General features: G+C 39.8%; 1 protein-coding gene across 1 annotated transcript; it reads left to right on the top strand.

The window, feature by feature from the left end:
- The first annotated feature begins 10,030 nt into the window (after window positions 1–10,030).
- LOC115684132 (protein kinase PINOID) lies at window positions 10,031–12,938 on the top strand. Its single transcript, XM_030608828.2, has 2 exons — window positions 10,031–11,315; window positions 11,899–12,938. Exons 1-2 carry the CDS (start codon window positions 10,690–10,692, stop codon window positions 12,725–12,727), a joined length of 1,455 nt encoding a protein of 484 aa, XP_030464688.2. The 5' UTR covers window positions 10,031–10,689; the 3' UTR covers window positions 12,728–12,938.
- The last annotated feature ends 910 nt before the right edge of the window (window positions 12,939–13,848 follow it).

The raw sequence follows: 13,848 nt of genomic DNA, 5'->3' as shown, positions 1-13,848 counted from the left end.
TTTCCGTTTGAAGTGATTACGTTCTTAGGCATTATCGTCGATTAAATTCCGGCAGTGTATGTATGTTTAGTTTCATTTGAAGTGAAGTTATCGATTCTCCAATTTACTTGTGACATTTTCTATTCGGAATCACCAAAGAACCTGTCTCCTCTAATAAAAATCGAAGAACAACTTCTTGTTGCGGAGTTGAATGCCGGTGAAACAAGAGAAAACTAAAAGGAAAAGAGAAAAGCGTGAGTCCCCCACGCGGTATCCGACAATCAAATCCTCAAGCTCACGAAACAATTGTTTAGGCCTATATTTATCGACATATAAATATAACAGTTTTACTAGGAAAATATATCTAAATAAGAAAATAAATGAAGAAAAATATCCTATATTCTAGATAACATCAAATAACCAATATAAACTAGGAAATTCAATCAGCAAGATAGTTGGAAAATCTTATCTTATATTGGTAACATTTGAATTTGAAGCAAAAAACCTAGAGTCGATGGCATCCTCTAGCTAGTATTCATTCTCACCATTATCTGTAAGAGTTTTTTTATGTGGGCCAAATAAAGCCCGACCTGTGATGAGAAGGTATGTGGCTTAAAACTCTATAAATATTGCTCAAGTTTCTCCTCTAATCCTGATGCACAAATAATCTCACATAAGAAGTAGTTACAGAACGCTATTGTGAGGGACAGTCTTATTGAGCCAATGATATAGAGATTAATAGAGGAGAAAAACTTATGCTGAGCATTGTCACTATTTTGTATCAAGAACGATAGATTCCAAATCAAGTGCGCAAATCGCTTTTCTCGATTACTGTGTTCTAAATTCTAGCTATGGAAATCTTGGGGTGCCATTTTCGCTCCTTACATTATCTTGTCCAAGTGTTAGGTCATCTAACTTTCAATGCATTGACAACTAGCAACAATTAGTACTGGCATAATCTAAACAAATACAATCCATTTTCATCTAAGGTGTGTTTGTTTCACAGAAAATGAATGATTTAGAAAATATTTTCCTAAAAATGATCATTTGTATTGCTTACAAAAATTACTGAACGGAAAATATTTTCATCGTTCACAAAAGTATTTAGACATAAATTGTTGTCGATAATGGAAATATTTTTCATTCACTAATATTTCAAGCGATACAAGTAATTATCTTTTGAAAAATATTTTCCAAATCGTTCAGTTTTCGCAAAACAAGAAAAGCATTGATATCGATTTCATGGTATCTCCTCAACACTAAAGTCACATTAATTTTTCTCTTCATCTAATTGTTGAGATCAGCGAGCGCTTAAAGAATTCTCGGCACTCCAATATCGGGCAAAAGTGAGGTTGCTAGAGGTTGGAAGTTTCACTTTTAGCAATTCATCCATTCGACCCCATTTGCTCATCTGAGTTATCTGGATTGGATGGATGGAATGAGACTTATTTTAAAAAAATCCATGATTTAATATTGTCAATATTTTTTCAAAAAAAAAAGAATAAGATATAAAAACCGATGAGAACGAGTAATACCCTATAGAGTATGTCATCTGGCTTATATTGGTTCAAAGTTTAAAACACAAACCAAATGGCAGGAATTCCACAGACCTATGACAACCACCAGGGTGGCTCCCCGATGGGGACGGCCACAACCACCATGGAAGTCGCCAAACGATGGCAACCACCTTGTTGATGTTACCCAACCATGGTGACCCACAATGAACGGTCGTGTATTACATGGCGGGACGGAGGGAGAGAGAGTCCATGTTATCGATGTTTTCGACATCGCTGCTGCGCGCTTACCTGCAATTTTCCTTCTCAAACTTATCTGATCCTTGAAAGTGAAAACGCGTAAGTATACAATGCAAGATGAATGGGATCTGTTTGACCCCCTCCCCCCCCCAAAAAAAATAAAAATAAAAGATGTATGGATCTGAAAAAGGAAAGAAAGAGAAGCCTTTCCCCCTCAATTTGGGCATGGCTTTAGAGTGATTCTCAATAAATACTATCAATAGATCCCAAACCATTTCATGCAACAGATCTAATGGCCAATGTCCATGCTCATGATTAAGAAAAGGAGAGAGGAGACCAAAAGACCGGCAAAAAGACAGGCAAAGGTCCACTCAATTATTTAGGACAACCGCATTCCATATGGGCTGTCCTGCAGTTTGCTACCTGACGGCTCCTTAAAGGCTTCAACGAGCCACGGCAAGTGATGACAATTACAGTGTGTTTATTTAGTAAGTGAATGATTTGAAAATTATTTTTGTAAAAATGTTCGCTTACAAAAATAAATGAAAGAAAAATATTTTCATCGTCCATGAAATGTTTAGACATAAATTATGATCGATAATAAAAAAAATTCATTAACTAATTATTTCCAACAATACAAGTAATGATTTTTTTTCCGAAAAATTCACGGAAAATGAATTGTTTGGAAAACATTTTCCTCAAAATGATACTATGAATCATTTTTAAGAAAATATTTTTCAAATCATTCATATTTCGCTAATAAATGAAGCCTTGGTAAAAGTTGTATTTGGGTGTTATGACTTTTTCTTAATTACTATGGTGATATCCACTTGTTAAATTTTGATTTCGGGTTTGCTGCTTGCGCAATTATCAGAGGAAATAGAACAGTCAGAATAGACCAATTTTTCTGGATTAAGTACGAACTTGGATGTTCAAAATTTCTATAATTGTGGTTGAATATGGCTTGAAAGTAATCCTGACTTATTTGAAATCTGATCCATAATTGAATTGCAAGGAAACACAGGCCGTATTGGGAAATTCCAAATTAGACTCTTGCATAGAGAATCGTGGGTGAGGCAGAAAGGGAAATTAATTTCTCGCAAGACTTTTTTTTCTTATTGTAGATGAAGTCCATGTTAGCGTCGGAGAAGGATTCACAGTTTCTTGCATATATGTATTTTAATGTTGAGTTTGGTCTTGGGTGCATAGTGAGTATGCTTAGTATGTATGTAAACTTGTGAGAGGCACAAAGAGTTTTGAGAGCCGTCAGATAAGAGAGAGTTTTTTTTATTTTGGTCAAAATCTAAGAGAGTTGAGAATGTGAGAAAATTCATTTCTTGTGATTGATATGCGTTTAATATAGGACTGGAAAATACTTATGAATGAACGTGATTGAGTGACTGTAATCTCATCTTTGCCGATTATAGTGGGACCATCTCGTGGATCTCTCCCTATGGATTAAGCACAGCACCGAACTACGTAAATCCATTATGTTCAGGTTTTATTTTTCTTCAATATAATTTTACTTAAATCTTTTCATTTGGTCATGCTTCCACGTTAGTTATAACAAATTAGTATCGCAGCACACGGTTATTGTTGACTGATAGTTTTGGGATTTTTTCTGTCTGCAATTGTCGTTATGGCTTCTATGAAATTTGGGCCGGAGAAATTTATTGATGAAAATAATTTTGATTTGTGGCGGATGAAAATGCACATATTGTTGGAGACATAGTCCTTGGATTGAGCATTGGAGGGAGGTGTTAGATTATCCTAGATTATAAAAGCGGAAGAAAAGGTTAATAGTTTGAAGAAAACGAGGAGTATTATCCTGTTGAATTTAAAGGATGACTTTTTGGTTGAAGTGGCAGATGAGATGAGTTTACTATAGTTTGGGCGAAACTAGAAGCATTGTATACGTCAAAATCGCACTCGAGGAAACTTATTTTGATTTAGCATTTCTTCACTTCCGAGATGATCGAGGGAACATCAATCTAGGATCACCAGAGTTTAATAAAGTCATCGATGATCCAAAGAATATGGATGAGGAGATATTTGATAAATGCAGGCTATGATGTTCCTTTGTTCTTTGTAAGGAGCACTTTCGTGATTCGAGTGAGACAATATCCGTAGAGGAGGTGAAGTTTATATTGTAAAGAATTGGCAGAAGAAGCTAGAGGGCAACAGTCGGAGAAGCGGCACTAAGGGTTCGAGTGGGGTTCTAGCAAAGAGATTAAAACCCTAAGTCTAGAGTGAAGAAGTCCTTTAGATGTTACAAATGTCAGAAAGAGGGGCACATCGAGAGAAACTGCTTAGAGCCAAAGAAAGCTCAAAGATCAAAGAGTGACGTTAATGTCGCATGGAGGAACCGAACTACGTTCTATGTGTATCTACTAGCTTGACTAGAAATGAGTAAATTGTAGAATGTGGATGCACGTACCACATGATATCATATAGGGACCCGTTTCCGAGGGGCAGTATTTATGGGCAAAAACGCTGAGTGCACGGTCAATGGTTTTGACTCTGTTGAGATCAAGATGTATGATGAGACCATCAGAACTTTGCGAGATGTTCAACACGTTTCAGATATGAAGAAGAATATGATCATTTAAGGTATGTTAAATTTTTTGAGTTGTCGGTGCACTTGTAAGTCTAGGACTTTGAAGGTTATCAGACACGCATTCATTTGTGAAGGGGAAGTGGACATGTGATTTTTATACTGAGATGCACAAGTAAATTGTGTTAGAAAGTCACATATCGGAGAATTAATGCGGTGTAGAGCGATTAATATATCTAAATTGACTCAAAACTTATTGGTTTAAGCTTTTCAGCGAATGTGGGTCTAATTGGATATATTGATAAACTCGGACTTGAGCTCCCTTTTAAAGATCTCATCGGGTGAATGTATTGTGTTTCTGCTGTACGCTCCCAACAAATGGTATTTGTGCTGGCTGTTAATTAGTGCTCCACCCTAATTTGTTACGGTGTTCGGTAATATCTCAAGGAATGAATATCATGGCCAATGTAGTTTTCGGGTAGTGGGTAGTGGGTGTTGTGGTGTATCAATGCGGTCTTGATGGCAACTTCCATGGTTCGATCTGGAGAAAGAGACCGTGGATGAAGGTCTGCGTTGGAAATTCAAGTTGAAATATCTTGATGGAGAAGTATACCTGAATTAAGGGAAAGTAGATCTAACCAGCTTACACATTAAGAGTAGATTGTTGAGATGAACGTGTGAATTGTGTTTAAAAATCCCACATTGGAAAATTGGGGCTACGTAGAGCAATTAATATATTTTAATTGACCCATAACTCATTGGCTTAAACTTTTGAATAAAGGTGGAGTAAACTGAATATATCGACAGACTTGGATTTGGGCTTCCTTTGGCGATCTCCCCACCTAAAGGTATCAGGCTCGACTCCTACAGTTTGATCCCACCTCGTCAGAGTCAAGGTCAGACAAGGTTACGACACACTTCACACGAGCAAAAAGCATAGTGGATTACATCCATTTAGATTTGTGGGTGCCTTTTCAAGTGCAACCAAATTGGAGATGTCAGGTGTATGCCACCCTTTATCGATGACTTTGGCCGAAAAGTCTGGATTTACTTTCTAAAGCACAAAAACGAGGTTTTTGTCTGTTTTAAACCGTTTAAGCTATTGATAGAAAGTCAAACAGGCGAGGAAATCAAGAGACTTAGAACTGATCACATGTTAGAGTAATATTCTAATGAATTCAATGACATCTGTAGAGAAAACGATGGCAGCCATCAAGGAGAAATGATTCACGGAACACCTAACTCGCAGCAATCAAAGGATGTGACTATTTTAGTGAACTTTTTTCGGTTTTAATTTTTTTGAGGATGAACTTTTTCGTACTCGTTGGCAAAGCAAGGATCAATCAATGCTGAAACTGATAAAAACAATCACAAGCCCCAATCAGCCACAATTTTAAAAACGTGCTAGACCTATAGAAAAAATTATTCGATATTAGTCTTGAATTTTTGCATGAAATGTCAATGTAATCTTTTTGATTAATTTTCATCAGAAAGCGTTGATGCAGCAGTATAGTCATCACTAACTGTCCTACAAAATCTTTGCAGAAATTGGCTAGAGGGATTATACATGAATTTCTTATAAAGGATTAGAGCTCAATTGGCAAAACTATAAAATTCAAGATTGAACTGGCTCCATTCAATAGGATTATAATTGATTGGACAATTTTCCTTAGTCCCATGTATACTTCTGAAAAAGAATATAAAACAAACATTGCACGATACTTTTATTTTATTAATATCTCTCTCTTGAGCTTTTCCTGTGAATATTTTCACTGTCTGGACCTAAAACATGCTTTTGAGGACAAGATTAGCTACGTTTACTCAACATGTTCCATTCGCTGCGTACGACATGTTAGGTCATTATAGTTCCGCCGCATGACACCCCAAAAAATTAAGAGAAATAAATTAATTAATTAAAGAGCATCTAAGAAGGTTCTATACATTAAAAAATAAAATAGAAAAAAAAGGGAAAAAAGAAAAACTTGAGATCCAAGTCGCCAAATGAAAAAAGATCCGCAATGACCGGCAAGGTGATAATTATATGCAAAATCTAGATATTGTACATATACCAATCCGGATATCCAGCATGAAAGTTGGCAGTTTAATATGAAATCCTTAGATTGAATTACCTGCTGATCTATCTAACAAGGAAACAAAAATCTCAAACCTTGAAATGCAAGAAGAAGTGGTGATCGGATCCCCAATGAATCTGTTCCGAGATCCATTCTTGAAAAATTAGAAACTTGAATCGAACCAGTTATACTTAGAATCGGAGAACTGACCCAACTAGCCAATTCCAAGCCAGGCCTTGGTTCTTAGGTAGAACTAGGTTTTTTTTGTAAAAATCGCATAATTGATATTATATGTATATTTTTAACCTACAACTAGTAAATTCTTATTAGTTAAGTGGTCTTGGGTGCCTACTTTAAGTTAGAGATTATGGGTTCCATTCTCCCTTAGTAGCATCTCACTATTGCCTTTCTTTACATAAGGTGTACAATCCTGGTTCGACCCTAGAACCGGCCTTCAAATCAAGAGTTGAATTGGTTCCTCTCAGAAATCGATCGAGTAAGACCTACTATGGATTGAACCGGCCTGATTGTCACCCTAGAATTTATAGGTAAAGCAAGACAATTTCTTGGGATTAAAAGTTGATCTCGATTCCATATTTTAATAGGACTTAAGGACACGTGCAAAATCAGTAATTTGATTTTTAAGTTGTGACTTTATAAGGATTGTTTGTGATGGTAGAGAGGCCAATTTGTAGAGGCTGATCTATAAGAGTATAAAGAATTCTTAATGACAAATTTTGCTATTTTTCATTAAGTTATCTGAAAATATTAGAACTATAATAATTAGCTATAACACATCGCAGTGAACAAGTCAACACTTTTGCTAAGTAAACTTCTATTAGGGTACGCTTGTTCGGGGAAAAATAAATAATTTGAAAAATATTTTCCTAAAAGTGATCATTTATATCACTTACAAAACTAAATGAATGAAAAATATTTTCATTGTCCATAAAAATGTTTAAACGTAAATTGTTGTTGATAACAAAAACATTTTTCATTGACTAATTACTTCAAGTGATATAAACAATCGTTTTTAGGAAAATATTTTTCACATCATTCATTTTCCACAAAATAAATATATGGGATTAGCCAAAATTTAACCCTAACATCTAACTAATGAGAAAGACCGACAATTCGAATGAAATGAAATCTATTATCCCGTTGTCAAAATAAGGTCGATAATGTTTTCGTTAAATTTGAATTATTTACAAACACCAAAAATAATAAAAGAGTTGATTACACAAACGGCCCAAAGTATGATGTCGTCTCTAAGCTTTTAATTTGTTTAATATGGTTCGTGAACTTTGGCCCAATGTATAATATCGTCCCTAAACTTTCTCAATCTAACCCCTAGACTAAAATATCCAACGTTATCCTTTCATTAATACAAATTAACAAAATTTGCTGATTTAGCTTCCAATCCGGTAAGTTTGAATGGTGGAGAAAAAAATAACGTTACATGTGGATTATACACGTAAGATATTCAACTCAAATTAAGATATAATAATCTACGTCATCAAATGACATGGATAAACTTATTTTAAATTGAACAAATTAAACAAATGAAAAGGATTATTATATTCTAATTTGAGTTGAATATCTTACGTGGATAATTCGCATATAATGCTTTTGTGTCCATCATTGACGTGTACATGATTGGAAACCAAATCAACAAATTCCGTTAATTTGAATTAGCGGAATGACACCATTGAACATTTTTATATATTACAAGACTAAATGAAATATATACTAAAAGTTAAGGGATCACATTGAATAAATTAAAAGATCAAACAGACATTATATATTTGGTCAAAGTTCATAAGTCAAATTAAATAAACTAAAGATTTATGAACGACATTGCATATTTAAAGTTAAATCTAACTTTTAAGGGCCTTTGATATCATTTTCCGTGGTTCAAAAAGCCATGAGCGGAGGAGGATTCATTATTGATATTGTCAGACGAAATTAAGCCGGGTGCAATGAAAAATTCACCAAACTGGTAAAATCTACCCTTTTTTTTGTTTGAGCCCTGAAAGTTAAAAAAAAAAAAAAGAAGAGTAAATGGTAAAAAACGAAAAAACAAAAAGCTTAACTAGACCTGCACCTGCACAGTAGGACCGCACGCTCCAGAGCGCTCGAGAACAACAAAATGGAAGCAGCCTCTGCCACGTGACAACCGACCCGACGACCTTCGACGCACGTGCCAACGCCCCCCCCCCCCCCCACGTGACGTCATCCCGCAGGTAATTGAACGCGGCCGGGTCCTGCTGTAATAAGGCTGTGGCCGCATCAGAATCAGACCGAGCTGCTCCTTTTTTTTTTTCAAACCTCACGTGTCTTCCTCCCGCCCAAAAAAAAAAAAAAATTTTTAACCATGGTCAAAAGAAGAAGAGATCCTTGTCAAAAAATAAAAAACACTCATATCTTGACTTAGGTTAACACCTTTAAAAAAAAATCAAATTGGTGCATCACGAATACTTTCAATCTCACACTAATTCTAGTCTCGCGAAAAGTTTCAAACCGACTCTACCGACCCTTAATCTAACATTTATGTCATATATGTATTTTTGAGTCGGGAGTATTGACTCGAGATTTTTTTATGAGACGAAAATTGGTTTGGTCTAAACGGATTGTGGAGGTATCGATTTGAAATTTTTTGTGAATCAAAAAATTAATTTGGAAAAAATGTCTTAAGTTCCAATTTGAGATTTCTAATGGCACAATCGTCCGATTTGTGTTTTTTTCTTTCAACTAAGCATGTAGACAAAGTTAGACGAAATCATTAAAAATAAAATATTTTAATTCATGTTATCTTCAAACTTGTTGTGTACTTGGTTTCGTTAATAGCAGTATTGAGACATGCAGGTGCGCACCTTCGAAAGTGACAGAGGAAAAGAGTAATTATCCTTTGAACGAAGAATGTGGATAATTTTAAGGATGTGCTTATTTATAAGGGTTAATACCGCAAAAAATCTCAAACCATACCCATCATCACACAAATACCAAATTTTTTTTTCGAGCTACTAAAAACCCTAAGCTTGCCCATTGTGATACAAATACCCCAAATTTTTTTTATCAAACTTATACAAATATGACAAATATCTAAATAAATAGTATATGTGGTACACATGTATAAGTTTTGATTTTTTTCGCAACCCAAAGGAAAGTTTATGGTACTTATATCACAGTGGATGAGTTTAAGGTTTTTGGTGACAAAAAAAAAGTTAGAATAAATGTGTCGCGGTGGGTATAATTTAATATTTTTGGGTGATATTCCCTATTTAATAACTACACCCTGATTTTTCAACTTTCTATCATACAAAGTCGATATAAATAAGAAAGATCCAATAAATGCAAAAATGAAAATTTACTTTTGAGTCAATAATATATCCGCTTCATAAGTAAATTTTTTTTTTTTGACGAGAAAGTTCGAATTAACTAAAAAGATCTGGATTAATTCGCACAGCGCTGTACTAAAAAAGCTTTCTCGTTTGTTAATCGCGAAAAAAGTTTGAAAAAATCGACGTCGTCGTCGCCTAGTCCCCATGAAACCAAGAAAGGAAAAAACGCAGGGGAGGCGGCGAATGACGGTTTTGCCCTCGTCCCCCCGTCTGTCTCCGTACGACCCCTGCATAAATACCTCCTCAACCACCATCTTCTCCGAACTCTCTCTCTCTCTCTGAACGCAGAGGCACCCTGTTCAAAAAAAAAAACCAGAGAAGAGAGAGCGAGAGACCTCGACCTTCTCTCCCTTTCTCTCTCTCTCTCTCCGACGAGCAATAAGTGAAGAAGAAGGGTCTTCGAGTACGGGCTCTGCTGCAGCGACAGTCAAGAGGAGGAAGAAACAAGAGAGAGTTAAACCCTAATTTTCTGGTCCCAAAAGCCCAACGCGCACACAGAGGAGGAGAGGAAGGAAAAGCTGCTCCTTTCCCCCCTCGTCCGCCATTGATGAGCTCTGCCCTGCGCCCCCACTCCCCCCCTTCATTCAAAGCGGGGGCACACTGCTCACTTTCCTCCTCCTCTGATCGATTCTTGAATCTCTTCTTTTAACCGACGAATCTCTGTGTGTGTGTGCGCGCGCGTCTCTCTCTCTCTTCGTTTCTTAGCATCTGATTCGGGGTTGCCAGTTCGAGCTAAGTCCAATGCACGAGTGATCAGATTCGTGCTTCGTCCTCACCTTTGTTGACTTTCTCTCCTCTGATCATTTTCCACCGGCTTTCGAATTGCTAGTCTCTCTTTCTGTCTTCTTCTTCTACTGCATCTTGTTCTGGAGAGAGAGAGAACCGGGGTCCGTGAGAGGGCGTCGGGGATTTACCCTTTGCTTGAGAGGATGATCGAGCATCGCCGTGACTCGGACGGTGAACTCAGCAGCGTCGAGACCTTGAATTCGGGCCACGCCAGTTCGATGAGCAGCAGCTCCCGCGGCAGCTGCAGCAGCTTCAGCCGCCTCTCCTTCGACGCGGCCCTGCTCGACCACCACCACGGCCTCGGCGCCGCCTCCGCCGCCGAGGTCCTGGCCATAAAGCCGCACCGGTCCTCCTCCGACTCGGTCTACTCCGCCATGCTCCGCCGCGGCGCGAGGCCCGGGTTCCGCGACTTCCGCCTCCACCGCCGCATCGGCTCCGGCGACATCGGCACCGTCTTCCTCTGCAGCCTGAAGGAGGGCCCGGGCGGCGGCGGCGATCCGGCGGACGGTGGGGAGACGCAGCAGCCGGCGCCCCTGTACGCGATGAAGGTGGTGGACAAGGAGGTGGTGGAGAAGAAGCAGAAGAGCCAGCGGGCGGAGATGGAGCGGCGGATCCTCAAGATGGTGGACCACCCTTTCCTGCCCACCCTCTACGCCGAGTTCGAGGCCTCCCACTTCTCGTGCATTGTCATGGAGTACTGCTCCGGCGGCGACCTCCACTCCCTCCGCCACAAGCAGCCCAACAAGCGCTTCTCTCTCGCCGCCGCGAGGTAACCCACACACACACACATTCCCCTCCTCCCGTCGTGTCACTGTGTTTGTTTGTCCTCTTCTTCCTTGTTCATTTCAAGAATGTGTTGTCTCTCTGGTTCATTTTTCTTCCTCAGTTTTTCTCAAACAATGTTCGTGGAGTTCTTCCTCCTTTCCCACGAACCCTTTTCTTCCCCATTTTTTCATGCGATGTTGTTTCGTTTCGTTTCTCTCTCTGCATGGTGCGATTCTCCATGTTTTGTTCTCATCTGCCCTTTTTTCCCCTCTGAGAGGTTACCATCTTGTCTGCTTCTCTGCTGCAATCAGCGACCTTCCATGGATCATCCTTTTTCTTCTTTTTAATCAGTTTTTCATTTACGAAAAAAAATATAAATAAAAGCAGAATCGCTTTCAACGTTTCCCTTTTTCCGCTCTGGAGCTGAGATTTTCCAGGATTATTTATCTGACAATAGCCGCAAATTTCCTTTTTGGAAAAAAATAATGCAATTCAATTTATTGTAAATAAAAATGAGAGAAAAAAGAAATAAAAAAGATTAAATTTTTTTTTATTTTTTGGTGGGATTTTTGGTTTTTTTTTTTCAGGTTTTATGCTGCGGAGGTGCTGGTGGCGCTAGAGTACCTCCACATGCTTGGAATCATCTACAGAGACTTAAAGCCCGAGAACGTGTTGGTCAGATCGGACGGTCACATCATGCTCTCTGACTTTGACCTATCCCTATGTTCCGACGCCATCCCGGCCGTTGAATCCCCGTCGACATCGGCGGTGGCGACCCCGGACCCCTCCCGGCACGACCCGCGACGGCAGACGGCGGCGGCGGGCGCCCCTCCTCCTCCCCCGCCTCCGTCCGCTTCGCCGTTCTCCTGCCTCCCCAGCCCCAACCGGCTCTTCCGGTCGCGCAAGATCCAGAGCCTCGCCCCGGGGAACCGGATGTTCGTGGCCGAGCCGGTCGGCGCCCGGTCGCAGTCCTTCGTCGGGACCCACGAGTACGTGGCGCCCGAGGTCGCCTCCGGCGGGTCCCACGGCAACGCCGTCGACTGGTGGGCCCTCGGGGTCTTCATCTACGAGATGGTCTACGGCCGCACGCCCTTCGCCGGCGCGTCCAACAAGGCCACCCTCCGCAACATCGTCGAGAAGCCCCTCGCCTTCCCGGGCCCCGCCGACGCGCCCCCCGCCGCCGCCCCGGAGCTCTACGCCCGCGACCTCATCGCCGGCCTGCTCTGCAAGGACCCGGCCCGCAGGCTCGGGTCGAGGCGCGGGTCCGCCGACGTCAAGAAGCACCCCTTCTTCAAGGGCCTGAACTTCGCCCTCGTCCGGTCCCTGACGCCGCCCGAGATCCCCGGCCTGAGGCTGAGGCGGCAGAGGACAACGACGGCGGCGAGGAGGCAAACGACAGCCTTCGATTATTTCTGAGCGGTGGGGAAGCAGAGAAACAGCGGTGGGCTTTCGGCCACGTGTCCGGCTAGACCTGCCAGGTTTTGGGCCACTGGCAGTTTGATAGTTTGTACATTTGTGTTTCCTTCTTGTTAATCCTATGTTTAGGAAGTAGGTTGTCTATGTCTCTTTAGGGTTTATCATGTGTACGAACTTGCCTAACTTCAGAAAGAGAAGTCCTATTCATATAGCTAATCTAATATCACCATATTAATATAAAAATCACATCACCAAAAATTTATGCAGTTTTTCTTTTTATTTCGTCCTTTCGCAACGTACCCACTATCGTGTTTTAGTACACAAATCGTGGGATGAATTTACTTTTTATTTATTTTTTTGTTGGGTTAAAAGAGCATGAAAGAGAGAATAATTTAATATCACTTAAATTAAATTAAAGTTGCCTTGATCACGATCGTGGGAGACCAAGTGACCACATTTACCTGTTCCAACGACAGAGAGAATCCCTCGCAGGGGATGGTGTTCCGCAATGCCCAGCAAGAGAGATCTGTCAATAGAAATTGCTTTCTAGACAGAAGGAATTTCCTTTGGAGGAAGTATATAAAAAAAAATTTGATGCATTGAATAATCGCCTAAGAAAGTCTTGTTTTCTGTACCTCCTGTTTCTTCATGTTACAAAACAGTAGTTTGTGTGAGCCGGTCCTATAATTGAAAGAAGGGTTTCTATCCCCAACAAATTTTATTGTCACGAAAGATCCAAAATTGGTAGCTTGCGCGTGCCAATCCGGTATCCCTAATCCAAATTTACTCCCCCCATATCAGACCCCAAACCGTAGATTTGGGGTAAATGTGTCGCGGAGTATTGGTTTGACATTTTTGGTGAGATGAAAATTAGTGTTGGGTCAATGCGTCATGGCTGCCGGTTTGGGATCTTTGGTGAGACGAAAAATAATTTGGATTGAATATGTTATCGGATTTTAGCTGGTGATTTTAATAGTATTAATCCCTTAAAGAAGCTGACAATCAACAATTCATGCATAAAGGGATTGATAAAAATGTGTTTGAAAGCAACCTGTGCCTTATCAAGAGAGACAAATAAACAAATTGAGCTCAATGGGGGTGGTTATGACTTATGAGATGAT

The sequence above is a fragment of the Syzygium oleosum genome, unplaced genomic scaffold (assembly GCF_021117445.2).
Source record: "Syzygium oleosum isolate NSW1041296 unplaced genomic scaffold, Sole_v2.1 Sole_v2.24, whole genome shotgun sequence".
NCBI classification, from domain to species: Eukaryota; Viridiplantae; Streptophyta; class Magnoliopsida; order Myrtales; family Myrtaceae; genus Syzygium; species Syzygium oleosum.
This window is presented reverse-complemented; position numbering and strand designations above follow the sequence as displayed.